Below are 24048 nucleotides of genomic sequence, written 5' to 3' on the forward strand. Positions count from 1 at the left end.
CTGATGCTGACTTGCAGGCCCTGATGCTGACCTTTAAGGCCCTGATGCTGACCTGCAGGCCCTGATGCTGACCTGCAGACCCTGATGATGACCTGTAGGCCCTGATGCTGACCTGTAAGCCCTGATGCTGACCTGCAGGCCCTGATGATGACCTTTAAGGCCCTGATGATGACCTGCAGGCCCTGATGCTGACCTGTAGGCCCTGATGCTGACTTGTAGGCCCTGATGCTGACCTGTAAGGCCCTGATGATGACCTGTAAGCCCTGATGATGACCTGCAGGCCCTGATGATGACCTGCAGGCCCTGATGCTGACCTGTAGGCCCTGATGCTGACCTGCAGAACCTCATGATGACCTGCAGGCCCTGATGCTGACCTGTACGACCCTGATGCTGACCTGCAGGCCCTGATGCTAACCTGTAGGCCCTGATGATGACCTGCAGGCCCTGATGCTTACCTGTAAGCCCTGATGATGACCTGCAGGCCCTGATGATGACCTGCAGGCCCTGATGCTGACCTGTACGACCCTGATGCTGACCTGCAGGCCCTGATGCTAACCTGTAAGCCCTGATGCTGACCTGTAGGCCCTGATGATGACCTGCAGGCCCTAAGGCTGGCCTGTAAGCCCTGATGATGACCTGTAGGCCCTGATGCTGACCTGTAGGCCCTGATGCTGACCTGCAGGCCCTGATGCTGACTTGTAGGCCCTGATGCTGACCTGTAGGCCCTGATTCTGACGTTTAAGGCCCTGATGATGACCTGCAGGCCCTGATGCTGACCTTTAAGGCCCTGATGCTGACCTGTAGGCCCTGCTGATGACCTGCAGGCCCTGATGCTGACCTGTAAGGCCCTGATGCTGACCTGCAGGCCCTGATGCTGACCTATAAGCCCTGATACTGACCTGTAGGCCCTGATGCTGACCTGTAGGCCCTGATGCTGACCTGCAGGCCCTGATGCTGACCTGTAGGCCCTGATGCTGACCTGTAAGGCCCTGATGCTGACCTGCAGGCCCTGATGCTGACCTGCAGGCCCTGATGCTGACCTGTAGGCCCTGATGCTGACCTGTAAGGCCCTGATGCTGACCTGTAGGCCCTGATGCTGACCTGCAGGCCCTGATGCTGACCTGTAGGCCCTGATGCTGACCTGTAAGCCCTGATGATGACCTGTAGGCCCTGATGCTGACCTGTAAGGCCCTGATGCTGACCTTTAAGGCCTTGATGCTGACCTGTAGGCCCTGATGATGACCTGCAGGCCCTGATGCTGACCTGTAAGGCCCTGATGCTGACCTGTAAGGCCCTGATGCTGACCTTTAAGGCCTTGATGCTGACCTGTAGGCCCTGATGATGACCTGCAGGCCCTGATGCTGACCTGCAGGCCCTGATGCTGACCTTTAAGGCCCTGATGCTGACCTGCAGGCCCTGCTGATGACCTGCAGGCCCTGAGGCTGACCTGTAAGCCCTGATGCTGACCTGCAGGCCCTGATGCTGACCTGCAGGCCCTGATGACGACCTGTAAGGCCTGATGATGACCTGTAGGCCCTGATGCTGACCTGCAGGCCCTGATCCTGACCTGCAGGCCCTGATGCTGACCTGCTGGCCCTGATGCTGACCTGCAGGCCCTGATGATGACCTGCAGGCCCTGATGATGACCTGCAGGCCCTGATGCTGACCTGCAGGCCCTGATGCTGACCTGTAAGCCCTGATGATGACCTGTAGGCCCTGATGCTGACCTGCAGGCCCTGATCCTGACCTGCAGGCCCTGATGCTGACCTGTAAGGCCCTGATGCTGACCTGCAGGCCCTGACGCTTACCTGTAGGCCCTGATGCTGACCTGCAGGCCCTGATGCTGACCTATAAGCCCTGATACTGACCTGTAGGCCCTGATGCTGACCTGTAGGCCCTGATGCTGACCTGCAGGCCCTGATGCTGACCTGTAGGCCCTGATGCTGACCTGTAAGGCCCTGATGCTGACCTGCAGGCCCTGATGCTGACCTGTAGGCCCTGATGCTGACCTGTAAGGCCCTGATGCTGACCTGTAGGCCCTGATGCTGACCTGCAGGCCCTGATGCTGACCTGTAGGCCCTGATGCTGACCTGTAAGCCCTGATGATGACCTGTAGGCCCTGATGCTGACCTGCAGGCCCTGATGCTGACCTGTAGGCCCTGATGATGACCTGCAGGCCCTGATGCTGACCTGTAAGGCCCTGATGCTGACCTGCAGGCCCTGATGCTTACCTGTAGGCCCTGAGGCTGACCTGTAAGCCCTGATGCTGACCTGCAGGCCCTGATGACGACCTGTAAGGCCCTGATGATGACCTGCAGGCCCTGATGCTGACCTGCAGGCCCTGATGCTGACCTGTAGGCCCTGATGCTGACCTGTAAGCCCTGATGATGACCTGTAGGCCCTGATGCTGACCTGCAGGCCCTGATCCTGACCTGCAGGCCCTGATGCTGACCTGCAGGCCCTGATGCTTACCTGTAGGCCCTGATGCTGACCTGCAGGCCCTGATGCTGACCTATAAGCCCTGATACTGACCTGTAGGCCCTGATGCTGACCTGTAGGCCCTGAGGCTGACCTGTAAGCCCTGATTCTGACCTGTAAGCCCTGATGCTGACCTGCAGGCCCTGATGCTGACCTGCAGGCCCTGATGCTTACCTGTAGGCCCTGATGCTGACCTGCAGGCCCTGATGCTGACCTGTAAGCCCTGATTCTGACCTGTAAGCCCTGATGCTGACCTGCAGGCCCTGATGCTGACCTGTAGGCCCTGATGATGACCTGCAGGCCCTGATGCTGACCTGTAAGGCCCTGATGCTTACCTGTAGGCCCTGATGCTGACCTGTAGGCCCTGAGGCTGACCTGTAAGCCCTGATTCTGACCTGTAAGCCCTGATGCTGACCTTTAAGGCCCTGATGACGACCTGCAGGCCCTGATGCTGACTTGTAGGCCCTGATGCTGACCTGTAAGGCCCTGATGATGACCTGCAGGCCCTGATGCTGACCTGTAAGGCCCTGATGATGACCTGCAGGCCCTGATGCTGACCTGTAAGCCCTGATGATGACCTGTAAGCCCTGATGCTGACCTGTAAGCCCTGATGCTGACCTTTAGGCCCTGATGCTGACCTGCAGGCCCTGATGCTGACCTGTAGGCCCTGATGCTGACCTGTAAGCCCTGATGATGACCTGTAAGCCCTGATGCTGACCTGTAGGCCCTGATGCTGACCTGTAAGGCCCTTATGCTGACCTGTAGGCCCTGATGCTGACCTGTAAGGCCCTGATGATGACCTGTAGGCCCTGATGCTGACCTGCAGGCCCTGATGCTGACCTGCAGGCCCTGATGCTGACCTGTAAGGCCCTGATGCTGACCTGCAGGCCCTGATGCTGACCTGTAAGCCCTGATGCTGACCTGTAAGCCCTGATGCTGACCTGTAGGCCCTGATGCTGACCTGCAGGCCCTGATGATGACCTGTAAGCCCTGATGCTGACCTGTAGGCCCTGATGCTGACCTGTAAGGCCCTGATGATGACCTGCAGGCCCTGATGATGACCTGTAAGCCCTGATGCTGACCTGTAGGCCCTGATGCTGACCTGTAAGGCCCTGATGCTGACCTGTAAGGCCCTGATGATGACCTGTAGGCCCTGATGCTGACCTATAAGCCCTGATGCTGATCTTTAAGGCCCTGATGCTGACCTTTAAGGCCCTGATGCTGACTTGTAGGCCCTGATGATGACCTGCAGGCCCTGATGATGACCTGCAGGCCCTGATGCTGACCTGTACGACCCTGATGCTGACCTGCAGGCCCTGATGCTAACCTGTAAGCCCTGATGCTGACCTGTACGACCCTGATGATGACCTGCAGGCCCTGATGCTGACCTGTAAGCCCTGATGATGACCTGCAGGCCCTGATGCTGACCTGTAAGCCCTGATGCTGACCTGTACGACCCTGATGCTGACCTGCAGGCCCTGATGCTAACCTGTAGGCCCTGATGCTGACCTGTAAGCCCTGATGCTGACCTGTAAGCCCTGATGCTGACCTGCAGGCCCTGATGCTGACCTGCAGGCCCTGATGCTGATCTGCAGGCCCTGATGGTGACCTGCAGGCCCTGATGCTGACCTGTAGGCCCTGATTCTGACGTTTAAGGCCCTGATGATGACCTGCAGGCCCTGAGGCTGACCTGTAAGCCCTGATGCTGACCTGCAGGCCCTGATGCTGACCTGTAAGGCCCTGATGCTTACCTGTAGGCCCTGATGCTGACCTGCAGGCCCTGATGCTGACCTGTAAGGCCCTGATGCTGACCTGCAGGCCCTGATGCTGACCTATAAGCCCTGATACTGACCTGTAGGCCCTGATGCTGACCTGTAAGCCCTGATGATGACCTGTAGGCCCTGATGCTGACCTGTAAGGCCCTGATGCTGACCTTTAAGGCCCTGATGCTGACCTGTAGGCCCTGATGATGACCTGCAGGCCCTGATGCTGACCTGCAGGCCCTGATGCTGACCTGTAAGGCCCTGATGCTGACCTGTAGGCCCTGATGATGACCTGCAGGCCCTGATGCTGACCTGCAGGCCCTGATGCTGACCTGCAGGCCCTGATGCTGACCTGTAAGGCCCTGATGCTGACCTGTAGGCCCTGATGCTGACCTGCAGGCCCTGATGACGACCTGTAAGGCCCTGATGATTACCTGCAGGCCCTGATGCTTACCTGTAGGCCCTTATGCTGACCTGCAGGCCCTGATGCTGACCTATAAGCCCTGATACTGACCTGCAGGCCCTGATGCTGACCTGTAGGCCCTGATGCTGACCTGTAAGGCCCTGATGCTGACCTGTAAGGCCCTGATGCTGACCTGTAGGCCCTGATGCTGACCTGCAGGCCCTGATGCTGACCTGTAAGCCCTGATGATGACCTGTAGGCCCTGATGCTGACCTGCAGGCCCTGATCCTGACCTGCAGGCCCTGATGCTGACCTGCTGGCCCTGATGCTGACCTGCAGGCCCTGATGATGACCTGCAGGCCCTAAGGCTGACCTGTAAGCCCTGATACTGACCTGTAAGCCCTGATGATGACCTGCAGGCCCTGATGATGACCTGCAGGCCCTAAAGCTGACCTGTAAGCCCTGATGCTGACCTGTAAGCCCTGATGATGACCTGCAGGCCCTGATGATGACCTGCAGGCCCTGATTATGACCTGCAGGCCCTGATACTGACCTGCAGACCCTGATGCTGACCTATAAGCCCTGATGCTGACCTGCTGGCCCTGATGCTGACCTGCAGGCCCTGATGCTGACCTGCAGGCCCTGATGCTGACCAGTAAGACCCTGATGATGACCTGTTGGCCCTGATGCTGACCTGCAGGCCCTGATGCTGACTTGTAGGCCCTGATGCTGACCTGTAGGCCCTTATGCTGACCTGTAAGCCCTGATTCTGACCTTTAAGGCGCTGATGCTGACCTGTAGGCCCTGATGATGACCTGCAGGCCCTGATGCTGACCTGTAGGCCCTGATGCTGACCTGTAAGGCCCTGATGCTGACCTGTAGGCCCTGATGCTGACCTGCAGGCCCTGATGCTGACCTGTAGGCCCTGATGCTGACCTGTAAGCCCTGATGATGACCTGTAGGCCCTGATGCTGACCTGTAAGGCCCTGATGCTGACCTTTAAGGCCTTGATGCTGACCTGTAGGCCCTGATGATGACCTGCAGGCCCTGATGCTGACCTGTAAGGCCCTGATGCTGACCTGTAAGGCCCTGATGCTGACCTTTAAGGCCTTGATGCTGACCTGTAGGCCCTGATGATGACCTGCAGGCCCTGATGCTGACCTGCAGGCCCTGATGCTGACCTTTAAGGCCCTGATGCTGACCTGCAGGCCCTGCTGATGACCTGCAGGCCCTGAGGCTGACCTGTAAGCCCTGATGCTGACCTGCAGGCCCTGATGCTGACCTGCAGGCCCTGATGACGACCTGTAAGGCCTGATGATGACCTGTAGGCCCTGATGCTGACCTGCAGGCCCTGATCCTGACCTGCAGGCCCTGATGCTGACCTGCTGGCCCTGATGCTGACCTGCAGGCCCTGATGATGACCTGCAGGCCCTGATGATGACCTGCAGGCCCTGATGCTGACCTGCAGGCCCTGATGCTGACCTGTAAGCCCTGATGATGACCTGTAGGCCCTGATGCTGACCTGCAGGCCCTGATCCTGACCTGCAGGCCCTGATGCTGACCTGTAAGGCCCTGATGCTGACCTGCAGGCCCTGACGCTTACCTGTAGGCCCTGATGCTGACCTGCAGGCCCTGATGCTGACCTATAAGCCCTGATACTGACCTGTAGGCCCTGATGCTGACCTGTAGGCCCTGATGCTGACCTGCAGGCCCTGATGCTGACCTGTAGGCCCTGATGCTGACCTGTAAGGCCCTGATGCTGACCTGCAGGCCCTGATGCTGACCTGTAGGCCCTGATGCTGACCTGTAAGGCCCTGATGCTGACCTGTAGGCCCTGATGCTGACCTGCAGGCCCTGATGCTGACCTGTAGGCCCTGATGCTGACCTGTAAGCCCTGATGATGACCTGTAGGCCCTGATGCTGACCTGCAGGCCCTGATGCTGACCTGTAGGCCCTGATGATGACCTGCAGGCCCTGATGCTGACCTGTAAGGCCCTGATGCTGACCTGCAGGCCCTGATGCTTACCTGTAGGCCCTGAGGCTGACCTGTAAGCCCTGATGCTGACCTGCAGGCCCTGATGACGACCTGTAAGGCCCTGATGATGACCTGCAGGCCCTGATGCTGACCTGCAGGCCCTGATGCTGACCTGTAGGCCCTGATGCTGACCTGTAAGCCCTGATGATGACCTGTAGGCCCTGATGCTGACCTGCAGGCCCTGATCCTGACCTGCAGGCCCTGATGCTGACCTGCAGGCCCTGATGCTTACCTGTAGGCCCTGATGCTGACCTGCAGGCCCTGATGCTGACCTATAAGCCCTGATACTGACCTGTAGGCCCTGATGCTGACCTGTAGGCCCTGAGGCTGACCTGTAAGCCCTGATTCTGACCTGTAAGCCCTGATGCTGACCTGCAGGCCCTGATGCTGACCTGCAGGCCCTGATGCTTACCTGTAGGCCCTGATGCTGACCTGCAGGCCCTGATGCTGACCTGTAAGCCCTGATTCTGACCTGTAAGCCCTGATGCTGACCTGCAGGCCCTGATGCTGACCTGTAGGCCCTGATGATGACCTGCAGGCCCTGATGCTGACCTGTAAGGCCCTGATGCTTACCTGTAGGCCCTGATGCTGACCTGTAGGCCCTGAGGCTGACCTGTAAGCCCTGATTCTGACCTGTAAGCCCTGATGCTGACCTTTAAGGCCCTGATGACGACCTGCAGGCCCTGATGCTGACTTGTAGGCCCTGATGCTGACCTGTAAGGCCCTGATGATGACCTGCAGGCCCTGATGCTGACCTGTAAGCCCTGATGATGACCTGTAAGCCCTGATGCTGACCTGTAAGCCCTGATGCTGACCTTTAGGCCCTGATGCTGACCTGCAGGCCCTGATGCTGACCTGTAGGCCCTGATGCTGACCTGTAAGCCCTGATGATGACCTGTAAGCCCTGATGCTGACCTGTAGGCCCTGATGCTGACCTGTAAGGCCCTTATGCTGACCTGTAGGCCCTGATGCTGACCTGTAAGGCCCTGATGATGACCTGTAGGCCCTGATGCTGACCTGCAGGCCCTGATGCTGACCTGCAGGCCCTGATGCTGACCTGTAAGGCCCTGATGCTGACCTGCAGGCCCTGATGCTGACCTGTAAGCCCTGATGCTGACCTGTAAGCCCTGATGCTGACCTGTAGGCCCTGATGCTGACCTGCAGGCCCTGATGATGACCTGTAAGCCCTGATGCTGACCTGTAGGCCCTGATGCTGACCTGTAAGGCCCTGATGATGACCTGCAGGCCCTGATGATGACCTGTAAGCCCTGATGCTGACCTGTAGGCCCTGATGCTGACCTGTAAGGCCCTGATGCTGACCTGTAAGGCCCTGATGATGACCTGTAGGCCCTGATGCTGACCTATAAGCCCTGATGCTGATCTTTAAGGCCCTGATGCTGACCTTTAAGGCCCTGATGCTGACTTGTAGGCCCTGATGATGACCTGCAGGCCCTGATGATGACCTGCAGGCCCTGATGCTGACCTGTACGACCCTGATGCTGACCTGCAGGCCCTGATGCTAACCTGTAAGCCCTGATGCTGACCTGTACGACCCTGATGATGACCTGCAGGCCCTGATGCTGACCTGTAAGCCCTGATGATGACCTGCAGGCCCTGATGCTGACCTGTAAGCCCTGATGCTGACCTGTACGACCCTGATGCTGACCTGCAGGCCCTGATGCTAACCTGTAGGCCCTGATGCTGACCTGTAAGCCCTGATGCTGACCTGTAAGCCCTGATGCTGACCTGCAGGCCCTGATGCTGACCTGCAGGCCCTGATGCTGATCTGCAGGCCCTGATGGTGACCTGCAGGCCCTGATGCTGACCTGTAGGCCCTGATTCTGACGTTTAAGGCCCTGATGATGACCTGCAGGCCCTGAGGCTGACCTGTAAGCCCTGATGCTGACCTGCAGGCCCTGATGCTGACCTGTAAGGCCCTGATGCTTACCTGTAGGCCCTGATGCTGACCTGCAGGCCCTGATGCTGACCTGTAAGGCCCTGATGCTGACCTGCAGGCCCTGATGCTGACCTATAAGCCCTGATACTGACCTGTAGGCCCTGATGCTGACCTGTAAGCCCTGATGATGACCTGTAGGCCCTGATGCTGACCTGTAAGGCCCTGATGCTGACCTTTAAGGCCCTGATGCTGACCTGTAGGCCCTGATGATGACCTGCAGGCCCTGATGCTGACCTGCAGGCCCTGATGCTGACCTGTAAGGCCCTGATGCTGACCTGTAGGCCCTGATGATGACCTGCAGGCCCTGATGCTGACCTGCAGGCCCTGATGCTGACCTGCAGGCCCTGATGCTGACCTGTAAGGCCCTGATGCTGACCTGTAGGCCCTGATGCTGACCTGCAGGCCCTGATGACGACCTGTAAGGCCCTGATGATTACCTGCAGGCCCTGATGCTTACCTGTAGGCCCTTATGCTGACCTGCAGGCCCTGATGCTGACCTATAAGCCCTGATACTGACCTGCAGGCCCTGATGCTGACCTGTAGGCCCTGATGCTGACCTGTAAGGCCCTGATGCTGACCTGTAAGGCCCTGATGCTGACCTGTAGGCCCTGATGCTGACCTGCAGGCCCTGATGCTGACCTGTAAGCCCTGATGATGACCTGTAGGCCCTGATGCTGACCTGCAGGCCCTGATCCTGACCTGCAGGCCCTGATGCTGACCTGCTGGCCCTGATGCTGACCTGCAGGCCCTGATGATGACCTGCAGGCCCTAAGGCTGACCTGTAAGCCCTGATACTGACCTGTAAGCCCTGATGATGACCTGCAGGCCCTGATGATGACCTGCAGGCCCTAAAGCTGACCTGTAAGCCCTGATGCTGACCTGTAAGCCCTGATGATGACCTGCAGGCCCTGATGATGACCTGCAGGCCCTGATTATGACCTGCAGGCCCTGATACTGACCTGCAGACCCTGATGCTGACCTATAAGCCCTGATGCTGACCTGCTGGCCCTGATGCTGACCTGCAGGCCCTGATGCTGACCTGCAGGCCCTGATGCTGACCAGTAAGACCCTGATGATGACCTGTTGGCCCTGATGCTGACCTGCAGGCCCTGATGCTGACTTGTAGGCCCTGATGCTGACCTGTAGGCCCTTATGCTGACCTGTAAGCCCTGATTCTGACCTTTAAGGCGCTGATGCTGACCTGTAGGCCCTGATGATGACCTGCAGGCCCTGAGGCTGACCTGTAAGCCCTGATTCTGACCTGTAAGCCCTGATGCTGACCTTTAAGGCCCTGATGACGACCTGCAGGCCCTGATGCTGACTTGTAGGCCCTGATGCTGACCTGTAAGGCCCTGATGATGACCTGCAGGCCCTGATGCTGACCTGTAAGCCCTGATGATGACCTGTAGGCCCTGATGCTGACCTGCAGGCCCTGATGCTGACCTGCAGGCCCTGATGCTGACCTGTAAGCCCTGATGATGACCTGTAAGCCCTGATGCTGACCTGTAAGCCCTGATGCTGACCTTTAGGCCCTGATGCTGACCTGCAGGCCCTGATGCTGACCTGTAGGCCCTGATGCTGACCTGTAAGCCCTGATGATGACCTGTAAGCCCTGATGCTGACCTGTAAGCCCTGATGCTGACCTGTAAGGCCCTTATGCTGACCTGTAGGCCCTGATGCTGACCTGTAAGGCCCTGATGATGACCTGTAGGCCCTGATGCTGACCTGCAGGCCCTGATGCTGACCTGCAGGCCCTGATGCTGACCTGCAGGCCCTGATGCTGACCTGTAAGGCCCTGATGATGACCTGTAGGCCCTGATGCTGACCTGTAGGCCCTGATGCTGACCTGCAGGCCCTGATGCTGACCTGCAGCCCCTGATGCTGACCTATAAGCCCTGATGCTGACCTGTAGGCCTTGATGCTGACCTGTAGGCCCTGATGATGACCTGTAGGCCTTGATGCTGACCTGTAGGCCCTGATGATGACCTGTAGGCCCTGATGCTGACCTATAAGCCCTGATGCTGACCTTTAAGCCCCTGATGCTGACCTGTAGGCCCTGATGATGACCTGTAGGCCTTGATGCTGACCTGTAGGCCCTGATGATGACCTGTAGGCCCTGATGCTGACCTATAAGCCCTGATGCTGACCTTTAAGGCCCTGATGCTGACCTTTAAGGCCCTGATGCTGACCTGTAGGCCCTGACGCAGCCCTACAATAATATTGATCATTTCCAGCATTACCTTCTCCTGGATCTGAAGAACATTTGTGCAAAAGTCGGACTCCCGTTTGTTTTTGGGGAAACGCTGACCAAAAACAATCTTCAGCATCCGAGAGTAGACCTACAACAAAGTGTTTCAGAGTTTGTCCAATCAGATCAAATTATCTTTAAATAACTGATTATGAACTTACCAGCGCCTTCTCCTCCTGAAACTCACAGCATTTCTGTTGCACTTCTCTCAGAGCCAAAAAGTAAAGATTCATCTGACATTCAAAACTGTGAAGGATCAAAAACATATGTAATATATATAATATATATATATATATATATATATATATATATATATATATATATATATATATATATATATATATATATATATAATACATGTTCAGAAGCCCCCTATGATGACAACACGAACAAGGCAGTTTACGTCGCCCGGATCGGCGTCACCGGGGCCCCATCCTGGAGCCAGGCCTGGGATGGGTGCTCCATGGCGAGCGCCTGGTGGCCGGGTCTTACCCCACGGGGCCCGGCCGGGCACAGCCCGAAAGAGCGACGTGGGGCCGCCCTCCCGTGGGTCTACCACCCGCAGGAGGATCCATAAGGGGCCGGTGCAGCGAGATCTGGGCGGCAGTCGACGGCAGGGGCCTCGGCGACCAGATCTACAGACACAGAGACTAACTCTGGGGACATGGAATGTCACCTCGCTGGGGGGGAAAGAGCCTGAGCTTGTGCGGGAGGTTGAGCGATACCGACTAGATATAGTCGGCCTCACCTCCAGCACAGTTTGGGCTCTGGAACCATCTCCTCGAGAGGGGCTGGACGCTCCACTTCTCGGGTGTTGCCCGCGGGGAGAGGCGGCGGGCTGGTGTGGGCTTGCTGATAGCCCCTCAGCTCAGCCGCCACGTGTTGGAGTTTACCCCGGTGAACGAGAGGGTCGCGTCCCTCCGCCTTCGGGTGGGGGACAGGTCTCTCACTGTTGTGGCGGCCTACGGGCCGAACAGCAGTGCAGAGTACCCGGCCTTCTTGGAGTCCTTGGGAGGAGTACTGGACAGTGCACCGACCGGGGACTCCGTTGTTCTACTGGGGGACTTCAACGCCCACGTGGGCAATGACAGTGACACCTGGAGAGGGGTGATCGGGAAGAACGGCTTCCCCGATCTGAACCCGAGCGGTGTTCAGTTATTGGTCTTCTGTGCTAGCCACGGTTTGTCCATAACGAACACCATGTTCAAGCACAAGGGTGTCCATCAGTGCACATGGCACCAGGACACCCTAGGCCGGAGGTCAATGATCGACTTTGTTGTCGTGTCATCAGACCTCCGGCCGCGTGTCTTGGACACTCAGGTGAAGAGAGGGGCAGAGTTGTCAACCGATCACCACCTGGTGGTGAGTTGGATCCGCTGGCGGAGGAAGAAGCCGGACAGACTTGGCAGACCCAAGCGCATTGTGAGGGTCTGTTGGGAACGTCTAGTGGAGCCCTCTGTCAGTAGGGTATTCAACTCACACCTCCGGGAGAGCTTATCCCATGTCCCGGGGGAGGCTGGGGACATTGAGTCCGAGTGGACCATGTTCTCCGCCTCCATTGTTGATGCGGCTGCTCGGAGCTGTGGTCGCAAGGTCTCCGGTGCCTGTCGTGGCGGCAACCCCCGAACCCGGTGGTGGACACCGGAAGTAAGGGATGCCGTCAGACTGAAGAAGGAGGCCTATCAAGCCACTCTGGCTTGTGGGTCTCCGGAGGTCATCGACAGGCCAAGCGAGCCGCGGCTCGTGCTGTCGCAGAGGCAAAAACCCGGGCCTGGGAGGAGTTCGGGGAGGCCATGGAGGAGGACTATCGGTTGGCACCAAAGAAATTCTGGCAAACCGTCCGGCGCCTCAGGAGGGGGAAGCAGTGTTTCACCAACACCGTTTACGGTGCGGGTGGAGGCCTGCTGACCTCGACTGGGGATGTCGTCGGACGGTGGAAGGAATACTTTGAGGATCTCCTTAATCCCTCAGTCACGTCTTCTGAAGAGGAAGTAGAGACCGGGGACTCGGAGGCTGGCTCATCCATCACCCAAGCTGAAGTCACTGAGGTTGTTCGCAAACTCCTCGGTGGCAGGGCTCCGGGGGTGGATGAGATCCGCCCTGAGTACCTAAAGTATCTGGATGTTGTAGGACTGTCTTGGTTGACACGTCTCTGCAACATCGCGTGGCGTTCGGGGACCGTGCCTCTGGACTGGCAGACCGGGGTGGTGGTCCCTTTGTTCAAGAAGGGGGACCGGATGGTGTGTTCCAACTACAGAGGGATCACACTCCTCAGCCTCCCGGGTAAGGTCTATTCCAAGGTACTGGAGAGGAGAATCCAACCAATAGTCGAACCTCGGATTCAGGAGGAGCAGAGTGGTTTTCGTCCCGGTCGTGGAACACTGGACCAGCTCTATACCCTCCATCGGGTGCTCGAGGGTTCATGGGAGTTTGCCCAACCAGTCCACATGTTTGGTGTTTGTGGATCTGGAGAAGTGTGACCGTGTCCCTCGGGGTGTCCTTTGGGGGGTGCTCCGGGAGTACGGGGTCCGGGGCCCTTTGCTCAGGGCTGTCCGGTCCCTGTATGACCGGAGCTGTGTTCGCATTGCCGGCAGTAAGTCAGACCTGTTCCCAGTGCATGTTGGACTCCGCCAGGGCTGCCCTTTGTCACCGGTTCTGTTCATAATTTTTATGGACAGAATTTCTAGGCGCAGTCAGGGGTCGGAGGGTGTCCGGTTTGGGGACCACAGGATCTCATCTCTGCTGTTTGCAGACGATGTTGTCCTGATGGCTCCATCAAACCCGGACCTGCAGCTGCACTGGGACGGTTTGCAGCCGAGTGTGAAGCGTCTGGGATGAGAATCAGCACCTCCAAATCCGAGGCCATGGTTCTCGACCGGAAAAAGGTGGCTTGCCCTCTTCAGGTGGGTGGGGTGTCCTTGCCCCAAGTGGAGGAGTTCAAGTATCTCGGGGTCTTGTTCACGAGTGAGGGAAGGATGGAGCGTGAGATCGACAGTTGGATCGATGCAGCGGCTGCAGTGATGCAGTCGCTGCATCGACTGTTGTGGTGAAGAAGGAGCTGAGTCCAAAGACAAAGCTCTCTATTTACCGGTCACTCTACGTTCTGACCTCACCTATGGTCATGAGCTTTGGGTAGTGACCGAAAGAACAAGATCGCGGATACAAGCGGTCGAAATGAGTTTCCTCCGCCGTGTGGCTGGGCGCTCCCTTAGAGATAAGGTGAGGAGCTCGGCCACACGGGGGGAGCTCGGAGTAGAGCCGCTGCTCCTCCAGCTGAGGTGGCTCGGGCATCTGTTCCGGATGCCTCCTGGGCGCCTCCCTAGGGAGGTGTTTCAAGCATGTCCCACCGGGAAGAGGCCCCGGGGAAGACCCAGGACACGCTGGAGAGACTATGTCTCTCGGCTGGCCTGGGAACGCCTCGGGATCCCCCCGGAGGAGTTAGAGGAAGTGTCTGGGGAGAAGGAAGTCTGGGAGTCCCTGCTCAGACTGCTGCCCCCGCGACCCGGCCCAGGATAAAGCGGCAGAAAATGGATGGATGGATGGATGGATATATATATATATATATATTATATTAGTAGAAGTAGCAGCACTCTCCACACCTGTTCAGAGTTAGTGCCAGTAGAGAACAGGTCACAGGAGTGAAACTGTGGCTTTGAGGCAGCGCTGAAAATCCACCTCTGTCCCGTTCATCACTCTCACCATCTTCATGGTCATCTTCAGAGTAGGAGGACGAGGAGGAAGAGGAGGACGAGGAGGAAGAGGAGGGGGCGGGGTCCATGGTGGATGCCTTGTGGAGTGAGGGGTTTGAAGCTCCGTCTGCTAAAGGCTGTAGACAGAGACAGAATATGAAACTGCTGTTTAATATTAATTATTATAAAACATGGCCCAACATCAAGAATCAAAATTCATGGACACTTGACAAACTCATTGACTTTGGAATGAGGGGTGGGGCAGGGTTGTGCTTGGTCCTCCTGTTGTTCACTTTGTACTTGGAACTATTGGCCAATATATTAGACAAGAAATCAGAAACAATTTATGATGTCTCTGTTGATGGGACAGAACATAAAATTGCCTGCTACACAGATGATGTCCAACTATGTGTAACTAAATGTCCGTAGCTCATCAGGCAAATGGAGAAAATGACATTCAGACTTAATTTGGAATATATATATATATATATACATACATAGTGCACAGATGTTTCTGGACACTATGCCAGCTCCTGGTGATGGCGCTCCGTGTATGCCATCCCTGCAGTTATGTGTGGGATGGTCTCAGGGCCCCTTTGCACAGCCTACACCTTGGGTCTTGTCTCAGGGCCCTTTGCACAGCCTACACCTTGGGTCTTGTCTGGTGTGGTAGATCAGGGCCTCTGTGCTTCAGACCGACTCTTTCTAACCATTGGTAGGATTTCGTGATATCAGCCACTTCAGTTATGTTCCAATGATACATCCCATGTAGGGGCGTGTCCTCCCATGTAAGGGCATGTCCTCCCGTGAAGGGGCGTGTCCTCTCATGAAGGAACGTGTCCTCCCATGAAGGGGCGTGTCCTCCCATGAAGGGGCATGTCCTCCCATGTAGGGGCGTGTCATCCTTTGGCCAACCGATTATTCCTGCAGGCTCTGATCACTGGCAGGGCGTGGCTCAGGGCTCTGATCACTGGCAGGGCGTGGCTCAGGGCTCTGATCACTGGCAGGGCGTGGCTCAGGTCTCTGATCACTGGCAGGGCGTGGCTCAGGGCTCTGATCACTGGCAGGGCGTGGCTCAAGGAAATGATCACTGGCAGGGCGTGGCTCAGGGCTCTGATCACTCGCAGGGCGTGGCTCAGGGCTCTGATTACTGGCAGGGCGTGGCTCAAGGGTCTGATCACTGGCAGGGCGTGGCTCAAGGGTCTGATCACTGGCAGGGCGTGGCTCAGGGCTCTGATCACTGGCAGGGCGTGGCTCAGGGCTCTGATCACTGTGTGACACTGTGTGATCAAGGTGTGGACCACCTTCCCTCTGTGTGGACCACCTTCCCTCTGTGTGGACCACCTTCCCTCTGTGTGGACCACCTTATTCTGAGCTGTAGATCCTGGTGGTGTGAATGTCCCGCTCGCTCTTAGCATCCAGCGTGATGTCATCCAAGTAGAGGAGGTGACTGATGGTGGAGGGGGTTCAGACCTCTGTAGAACAGCAGTGAGGGGGTTTAGACCTCTGCAGAACAGCAGTGAGGGGGTTTAGACCTCTGTAGAACAGCAGTGAGGGGGTTTAGACCTCTGCAGAACAGCAGTGAGGGGGTTTAGACCTCTGTAGAACAGCAGTGAGGGGGTTTAGACCTCTGTAGAACAGCAGTGAGGGGGTTTAGACCTCTGCAGACCAGCAGTGAGGGGGTTTAGACCTCTGCAGACCAGCAGTGAGGGGGTTTAGACCTCTGTAGAACAGCAGTGAGGGGGTTTAGACCTCTGTAGAACAGCAGTGAGGGGGTTTAGACCTCTGCAGACCAGCAGTGAGGGGTTTAGACCTCTGCAGAACAGCAGTGGGGACAGCGCATCACCCTGGTATATGCCACATTTGACTGACACTTGTGCAAGTGTCATGGAGTTCCCTGTGAGGCTCTTAGAGCCCCATTGATGTTGTACAACTCATTCCATGATCCAAGTGAGTGGCATTGGGTCAGATGCTTCTTGTAATGGACCCAGGCAGTGTCTGGTGTGTCAGGTGTGTCGGGCGTGTAATGTGTCGGGGGTGTCATGTGTCGGGCGTGTCATGTGTCGCGCGTGTCGGGCGTGTCAGGTGTGTCGGGCGTGTCATGTGTCAGGTGTGTCGGGCGTGTCAGGTGTGTTGGGCGTGTCGGGCGTGTAATGTGTCGGGCGTGTCATGTGTCGGACGTGTCAGGCGTATCGGGCGTGTCAGGCGTGTCGGGCGTTTCATGTGTCGGGCGTGTCATGTGTCGGGCGTGTCGGGCGTGTCATGTTTCGGGCGTGTCATGTGTCGGGCTTGTCATGTGTCGGGCGTGTCATGTGTCGGGCGTGTCGGTCGGGCGTGCCGGTCGGGCGTGTCATGTGTTGGGCGTGTCAGGCGTGTCATGTGTCGGGCGTGTCATGTGTTGGGCGTGGTGGGCGTGTCATGTGTCGGGCGTGTCATGTGTCGGATGTGTCATGTGTCGGAAGTGTCATTGGTCGGGCGTGTCAGGTGTGTCGGGCGTGTCATGTGTCGGGCGTGTCATGTGTCGGGCGTGTCATGTGTCGGGCGTGTCGGGCGTGTTGGTCGTGTCGGGCGTGTCATGTGTCGGGCGTGTCATGTGTCGGGCGTGTCATGTGTGTCGGGCGTGTCATGTGTCGGGCGTGTCATGTGTCGGGCGTGTCATGTGTCGGGCGTGTCATGTGTCGGGCGTGTCGGGCGTGTCATGTGTCGGGCGTGTCATGTGTCGGGCGTGTCATGTGTCGGGCATGTCGGGCGTGTCATGTGTCGGGCGTGTCATGTGTCGGGCGTGTCATGTGTCGGGCGTGTCATGTGTCGGGCGTGTCATGTGTCGGGCGTGTCATGTGTCGGGCGTGTCGGGCGTGTCATGTGTCGGGCGTGTCATGTGTCGGGCGTGTCGGGCGTGTCATGTGTCGGGCGTGTCATGTGTCGGGCGTGTCATGTGTCGGGCGTGTCATGTGTCGGGCGTGTCATGTGCCGGGCGTGTAGGGCGTGTCATGTGTCGGGCATGTCATGTGTCGGGCATGTCGGGCGTGTCATGTGTCGGGCGTGTCATGTGTCGGGCGTGTCATGTGTCGGGCGTGTCATGTGTCGGGCGTGTCATGTGTTGGGCGTGTCGGGCGTGTCATGTGTCGGGCGTGTCATGTGTCGGGCGTGTCATGTGTCGGGCGTGTCATGTGTCGGGCGTGTCATGTGTCGGGCGTGTCATGTGTCGGGTGTGTCATGTGTCGGGCGTGTCGGGCGTGTCATGTGTCGGGCGTGTCATGTGTCGGGCGTGTCATGTGTCGGGCGTGTCATGTGTCGGGCGTGTCATGTGTCGGGCGTGTCATGTGTCGGGCGTGTCGGGCGTGTCATGTGTCGGGCGTGTCATGTGTCGGGCGTGTCATGTGTCGGGCGTGTCGGGCGTGTCATGTGTCGGGCGTGTCATGTGTCGGGCGTGTCATGTGTCGGGTGTGTCATGTGTCGGGCGTGTCATGTGTCGGGCGTGTCATGTGTCGGGCGTGTCATGTGTCGGGCGTGTCATGTGTCGGGCGTGTCGGGCGTGTCATGTGTCGGGCGTGTCATGTGTCGGGCGTGTCGGGCGTGTCATGTGTCGGGCGTGTCATGTGTCGGGCGTGTCATGTGTCGGGCGTGTCATGTGTCGGGCGTGTCATGTGTCGGGCGTGTCATGTGTCGGGCGTGTCATGTTTCGGGCGTGTCATGTGTCGGGCTTGTCATGTGTCGGGCGTGTCATGTGTCGGGCGTGTCGGTCGGGCGTGCCGGTCGGGCGTGTCATGTGTTGGGCGTGTCGGGCGTGTCATGTGTCGGGCGTGTCATGTGTTGGGCGTGGTGGGCGTGTCATGTGTCGGGCGTGTCATGTGTCGGATGTGTCATGTGTCGGAAGTGTCATTGGTCGGGCGTGTCAGGTGTGTCGGGCGTGTCATGTGTCGGGCGTGTCATGTGTCGGGCGTGTCGGGCGTATCGGGCGTGTTGGTCGTGTCGGGCGTGTCATGTGTCGGGCGTGTCATGTGTCGGGCGTGTCATGTGTCGGGCGTGTCATGTGTGTCGGGCGTGTCATGTGTCGGGCGTGTCATGTGTCGGGCGTGTCATGTGTCGGGCGTGTCGGGCGTATCGGGCGTGTTGGTCGTGTCGGGCGTGTCATGTGTCGGGCGTGTCATGTGTCGGGCGTGTCATGTGTCGGGCGTGTCATGTGTCGGGCGTGTCATGTGTCGGGCGTGTCATGTGTCGGGCGTGTCATGTGTCGGGCGTGTCATGTGTCGGGCGTGTCATGTTTCGGGCGTGTCATGTGTCGGGCTTGTCATGTGTCGGGCGTGTCATGTGTCGGGCGTGTCGGTCGGGCGTGCCGGTCGGGCGTGTCATGTGTTGGGCGTGTCGGGCGTGTCATGTGTCGGGCGTGTCATGTGTTGGGCGTGGTGGGCGTGTCATGTGTCGGGCGTGTCATGTGTCGGATGTGTCATGTGTCGGAAGTGTCATTGGTCGGGCGTGTCAGGTGTGTCGGGCGTGTCATGTGTCGGGCGTGTCATGTGTCGGGCGTGTCATGTGTCGGGCGTGTCGGGCGTATCGGGCGTGTTGGTCGTGTCGGGCGTGTCATGTGTCGGGCGTGTCATGTGTCGGGCGTGTCATGTGTGTCGGGCGTGTCATGTGTCGGGCGTGTCGGGCGTATCGGGCGTGTTGGTCGTGTCGGGCGTGTCATGTGTCGGGCGTGTCATGTGTCGGGCGTGTCATGTGTCGGGCGTGTCATGTGTCGGGCGTGTCATGTGTCGGGCGTGTCATGTGTCGGGCGTGTCTTGTGTCGGGCGTGTCATGTGTCGGGCGTGTCATGTGTCGGGCGTGTCATGTGTCGGGCGCGTCATGTGTCGGGCGTGTCATGTGTCGGGCGCGTCATGTGTCGGGCGTGTCATGTGTCGGGCGTGTCATGTGTCAAGCGTGTCGGGCGTGTCATGTGTCGGGCGTGTCACGTGTTGGGCGTGTCACGTGTCGGGTGTGTCATGTGTCGGGCGTGTCATGTGTCGGGCGTGTCATGTGTCGGGCGTGTCATGTGTCGGGCGTGTCATGTGTCGGGCGTGTCATGTGTCGGGCGTGTCATGTGTCGGATGTGTCATGTGTCGGAAGTGTCATTGGTCGGGCGTGTCAGGTGTGTCGGGCGTGTCATGTGTCGGGCGTGTCATGTGTCGGGCGTGTCATGTGTGTCGGGCGTGTCATGTGTCGGGCGTGTCATGTGTCGGGCGTGTCATGTGTCGGGCGTGTCGGGCGTATCGGGCGTGTTGGTCGTGTCGGGCGTGTCATGTGTCGGGCGTGTCATGTGTCGGGCGTGTCATGTGTCGGGCGTGTCATGTGTCGGGCGTGTCATGTGTCGGGCGTGTCATGTGTCGGGCGTGTCATGTGTCGGGCGTGTCATGTGTCGGGCGTGTCATGTTTCGGGCGTGTCATGTGTCGGGCTTGTCATGTGTCGGGCGTGTCATGTGTCGGGCGTGTCGGTCGGGCGTGCCGGTCGGGCGTGTCATGTGTTGGGCGTGTCGGGCGTGTCATGTGTCGGGCGTGTCATGTGTTGGGCGTGGTGGGCGTGTCATGTGTCGGGCGTGTCATGTGTCGGATGTGTCATGTGTCGGAAGTGTCATTGGTCGGGCGTGTCAGGTGTGTCGGGCGTGTCATGTGTCGGGCGTGTCATGTGTCGGGCGTGTCATGTGTCGGGCGTGTCGGGCGTATCGGGCGTGTTGGTCGTGTCGGGCGTGTCATGTGTCGGGCGTGTCATGTGTCGGGCGTGTCATGTGTGTCGGGCGTGTCATGTGTCGGGCGTGTCGGGCGTATCGGGCGTGTTGGTCGTGTCGGGCGTGTCATGTGTCGGGCGTGTCATGTGTCGGGCGTGTCATGTGTCGGGCGTGTCATGTGTCGGGCGTGTCATGTGTCGGGCGTGTCATGTGTCGGGCGTGTCATGTGTCGGGCGCGTCATGTGTCGGGCGCGTCATGTGTCGGGCGTGTCATGTGTCGGGCGCGTCATGTGTCGGGCGTGTCATGTGTCGGGCGTGTCATGTGTCAAGCGTGTCGGGCGTGTCATGTGTCGGGCGTGTCACGTGTTGGGCGTGTCACGTGTCGGGTGTGTCATGTGTCGGGCGTGTCATGTGTCGGGCGTGTCATGTGTCGGGCGTGTCATGTGTCGGGCGTGTCATGTGTCGGGCGTGTCATGTGTCGGGCGTGTCATGTGTCGGATGTGTCATGTGTCGGAAGTGTCATTGGTCGGGCGTGTCAGGTGTGTCGGGCGTGTCATGTGTCGGGCGTGTCATGTGTCGGGCGTGTCATGTGTCGGGCGTGTCGGGCGTGTTGGTCGTGTCGGGCGTGTCATGTGTCGGGCGTGTCATGTGTCGGGCGTGTCATGTGTGTCGGGCGTGTCATGTGTCGGGCGTGTCATGTGTCGGGCGTGTCATGTGTCGGGCGTGTCATGTGTCGGGCGTGTCGGGCGTATCGGGCGTGTTGGTCGTGTCGGGCGTGTCATGTGTCGGGCGTGTCATGTGTCGGGCGTGTCATGTGTCGGGCGTGTCATGTGTCGGGCGTGTCGGGCGTGTCATGTGTCGGGCGTGTCATGTGTCGGGCGTGTCATGTGTCGGGCATGTCGGGCGTGTCATGTGTCGGGCGTGTCATGTGTCGGGCGTGTCATGTGTCGGGCGTGTCATGTGTCGGGCGTGTCATGTGTCGGGCGTGTCATGTGTCGGGCGTGTCGGGCGTGTCATGTGTCGGGCGTGTCATGTGTCGGGCGTGTCATGTGTCGGGCGTGTCGGGCGTGTCATGTGTCGGGCGTGTCATGTGTCGGGCGTGTCATGTGTCGGGCGTGTCATGTGTCGGGCGTGTCATGTGCCGGGCGTGTAGGGCGTGTCATGTGTCGGGCATGTCATGTGTCGGGCATGTCGGGCGTGTCATGTGTCGGGCGTGTCATGTGTCGGGCGTGTCATGTGTCGGGCGTGTCATGTGTCGGGCGTGTCATGTGTTGGGCGTGTCGGGCGTGTCATGTGTCGGGCGTGTCATGTGTCGGGCGTGTCGGGCGTGTCATGTGTCGGGCGTGTCATGTGTCGGGCGTGTCATGTGTCGGGTGTGTCATGTGTCGGGCGTGTCGGGCGTGTCATGTGTCGGGCGTGTCATGTGTCGGGCGTGTCATGTGTCGGGCGTGTCATGTGTCGGGCGTGTCGGGCGTGTCATGTGTCGGGCGTGTCATGTGTCGGGCGTGTCGGGCGTGTCATGTGTCGGGCGTGTCATGTGTCGGGCGTGTCATGTGTCGGGCGTGTCATGTGTCGGGCGTGTCATGTGTCGGGCGTGTCATGTGTCGGGCGTGTCATGTGTGTCGGGCGTGTCATGTGTCGGGCGTGTCATGTGTCGGGCGTGTCATGTGTCGGGCGTGTCGGGCGTATCGGGCGTGTTGGTCGTGTCGGGCGTGTCATGTGTCGGGCGTGTCATGTGTCGGGCGTGTCATGTGTCGGGCGTGTCATGTGTCGGGCGTGTCATGTGTCGGGCGTGTCATGTGTCGGGCGTGTCATGTGTCGGGCGTGTCATGTGTCGGGCGTGTCGGGCGTATCGGGCGTGTTGGTCGTGTCGGGCGTGTCATGTGTCGGGCGTGTCATGTGTCGGGCGTGTCATGTGTCGGGCGTGTCATGTGTCGGGCGTGTCATGTGTCGGGCGTGTCGGGCGTGTCATGTGTCGGGCGTGTCATGTGTCGGGCGTGTCATGTGTCGGGCATGTCGGGCGTGTCATGTGTCGGGCGTGTCATGTGTCGGGCGTGTCATGTGTCGGGCGTGTCATGTGTCGGGCGTGTCATGTGTCGGGCGTGTCATGTGTCGGGCGTGTCGGGCGTGTCATGTGTCGGGCGTGTCATGTGTCGGGCGTGTCATGTGTCGGGCGTGTCGGGCGTGTCATGTGTCGGGCGTGTCATGTGTCGGGCGTGTCATGTGTCGGGCGTGTCATGTGTCGGGCGTGTCATGTGCCGGGCGTGTAGGGCGTGTCATGTGTCGGGCATGTCATGTGTCGGGCATGTCGGGCGTGTCATGTGTCGGGCGTGTCATGTGTCGGGCGTGTCATGTGTCGGGCGTGTCATGTGTCGGGCGTGTCATGTGTTGGGCGTGTCGGGCGTGTCATGTGTCGGGCGTGTCATGTGTCGGGCGTGTCGGGCGTGTCATGTGTCGGGCGTGTCATGTGTCGGGCGTGTCATGTGTCGGGTGTGTCATGTGTCGGGCGTGTCGGGCGTGTCATGTGTCGGGCGTGTCATGTGTCGGGCGTGTCATGTGTCGGGCGTGTCATGTGTCGGGCGTGTCGGGCGTGTCATGTGTCGGGCGTGTCATGTGTCGGGCGTGTCGGGCGTGTCATGTGTCGGGCGTGTCATGTGTCGGGCGTGTCATGTGTCGGGCGTGTCATGTGTCGGGCGTGTCATGTGTCGGGCGTGTCATGTGTCGGGCGTGTCATGTGTCGGGCGTGTCATGTGTGTCGGGCGTGTCATGTGTCGGGCGTGTCATGTGTCGGGCGTGTCATGTGTCGGGCGTGTCGGGCGTATCGGGCGTGTTGGTCGTGTCGGGCGTGTCATGTGTCGGGCGTGTCATGTGTCGGGCGTGTCATGTGTCGGGCGTGTCATGTGTCGGGCGTGTCATGTGTCGGGCTTGTCATGTGTCGGGCGTGTCATGTGTCGGGCGTGTCGGTCGGGCGTGCCGGTCGGGCGTGTCATGTGTTGGGCGTGTCGGGCGTGTCATGTGTCGGGCGTGTCATGTGTTGGGCGTGGTGGGCGTGTCATGTGTCGGGCGTGTCATGTGTCGGATGTGTCATGTGTCGGAAGTGTCATTGGTCGGGCGTGTCAGGTGTGTCGGGCGTGTCATGTGTCGGGCGTGTCATGTGTCGGGCGTGTCATGTGTCGGGCGTGTCGGGCGTATCGGGCGTGTTGGTCGTGTCGGGCGTGTCATGTGTCGGGCGTGTCATGTGTCGGGCGTGTCATGTGTGTCGGGCGTGTCATGTGTCGGGCGTGTCATGTGTCGGGCGTGTCGGGCGTATCGGGCGTGTTGGTCGTGTCGGGCGTGTCATGTGTCGGGCGTGTCATGTGTCGGGCGTGTCATGTGTCGGGCGTGTCATGTGTCGGGCGTGTCATGTGTCGGGCGTGTCTTGTGTCGGGCGTGTCATGTGTCGGGCGTGTCATGTGTCGGGCGTGTCATGTGTCGGGCGCGTCATGTGTCGGGCGTGTCATGTGTCGGGCGCGTCATGTGTCGGGCGTGTCATGTGTCGGGCGTGTCATGTGTCAAGCGTGTCGGGCGTGTCATGTGTCGGGCGTGTCACGTGTTGGGCGTGTCACGTGTCGGGTGTGTCATGTGTCGGGCGTGTCATGTGTCGGGCGTGTCATGTGTCGGGCGTGTCATGTGTCGGGCGTGTCATGTGTCGGGCGTGTCATGTGTCGGGCGTGTCATGTGTCGGGCGTGTCATGTGTCGGGCGTGTCATGTGTCGGGCGTGTCGGGCGTGTCA

At 59.1% G+C, this 24048-nt stretch overlaps 1 protein-coding gene across 1 annotated transcript in view; it reads right to left on the reverse strand.

Annotated features, from left to right (window-relative positions):
* The window catches only part of LOC140374709 (uncharacterized), a gene marked incomplete at its 3' end in the record, with an annotated part of 62408 nt that overhangs the window by 30474 nt on the left and 7886 nt on the right, over nucleotides 1-24048 (reverse strand). The window contains exons 3-5 of the mRNA XM_072461700.1: nucleotides 14484-14710; nucleotides 11046-11130; nucleotides 10877-10975 (exon numbers count right to left, since the gene is read on the reverse strand). Of these exons, the coding sequence (XP_072317801.1) occupies nucleotides 10877-10975; nucleotides 11046-11130; nucleotides 14484-14710 (411 nt within the window). The remainder of the gene's footprint in view (nucleotides 1-10876; nucleotides 10976-11045; nucleotides 11131-14483; nucleotides 14711-24048) is intronic.

The sequence above is a fragment of the Eucyclogobius newberryi genome, unplaced genomic scaffold (genome assembly GCF_026437365.1).
Source record: "Eucyclogobius newberryi isolate DKJ021-1_F unplaced genomic scaffold, fEucNew1.0.hap1 SCAF_300, whole genome shotgun sequence".
NCBI lineage: Eukaryota > Metazoa > Chordata > Actinopteri > Gobiiformes > Gobiidae > Eucyclogobius > Eucyclogobius newberryi.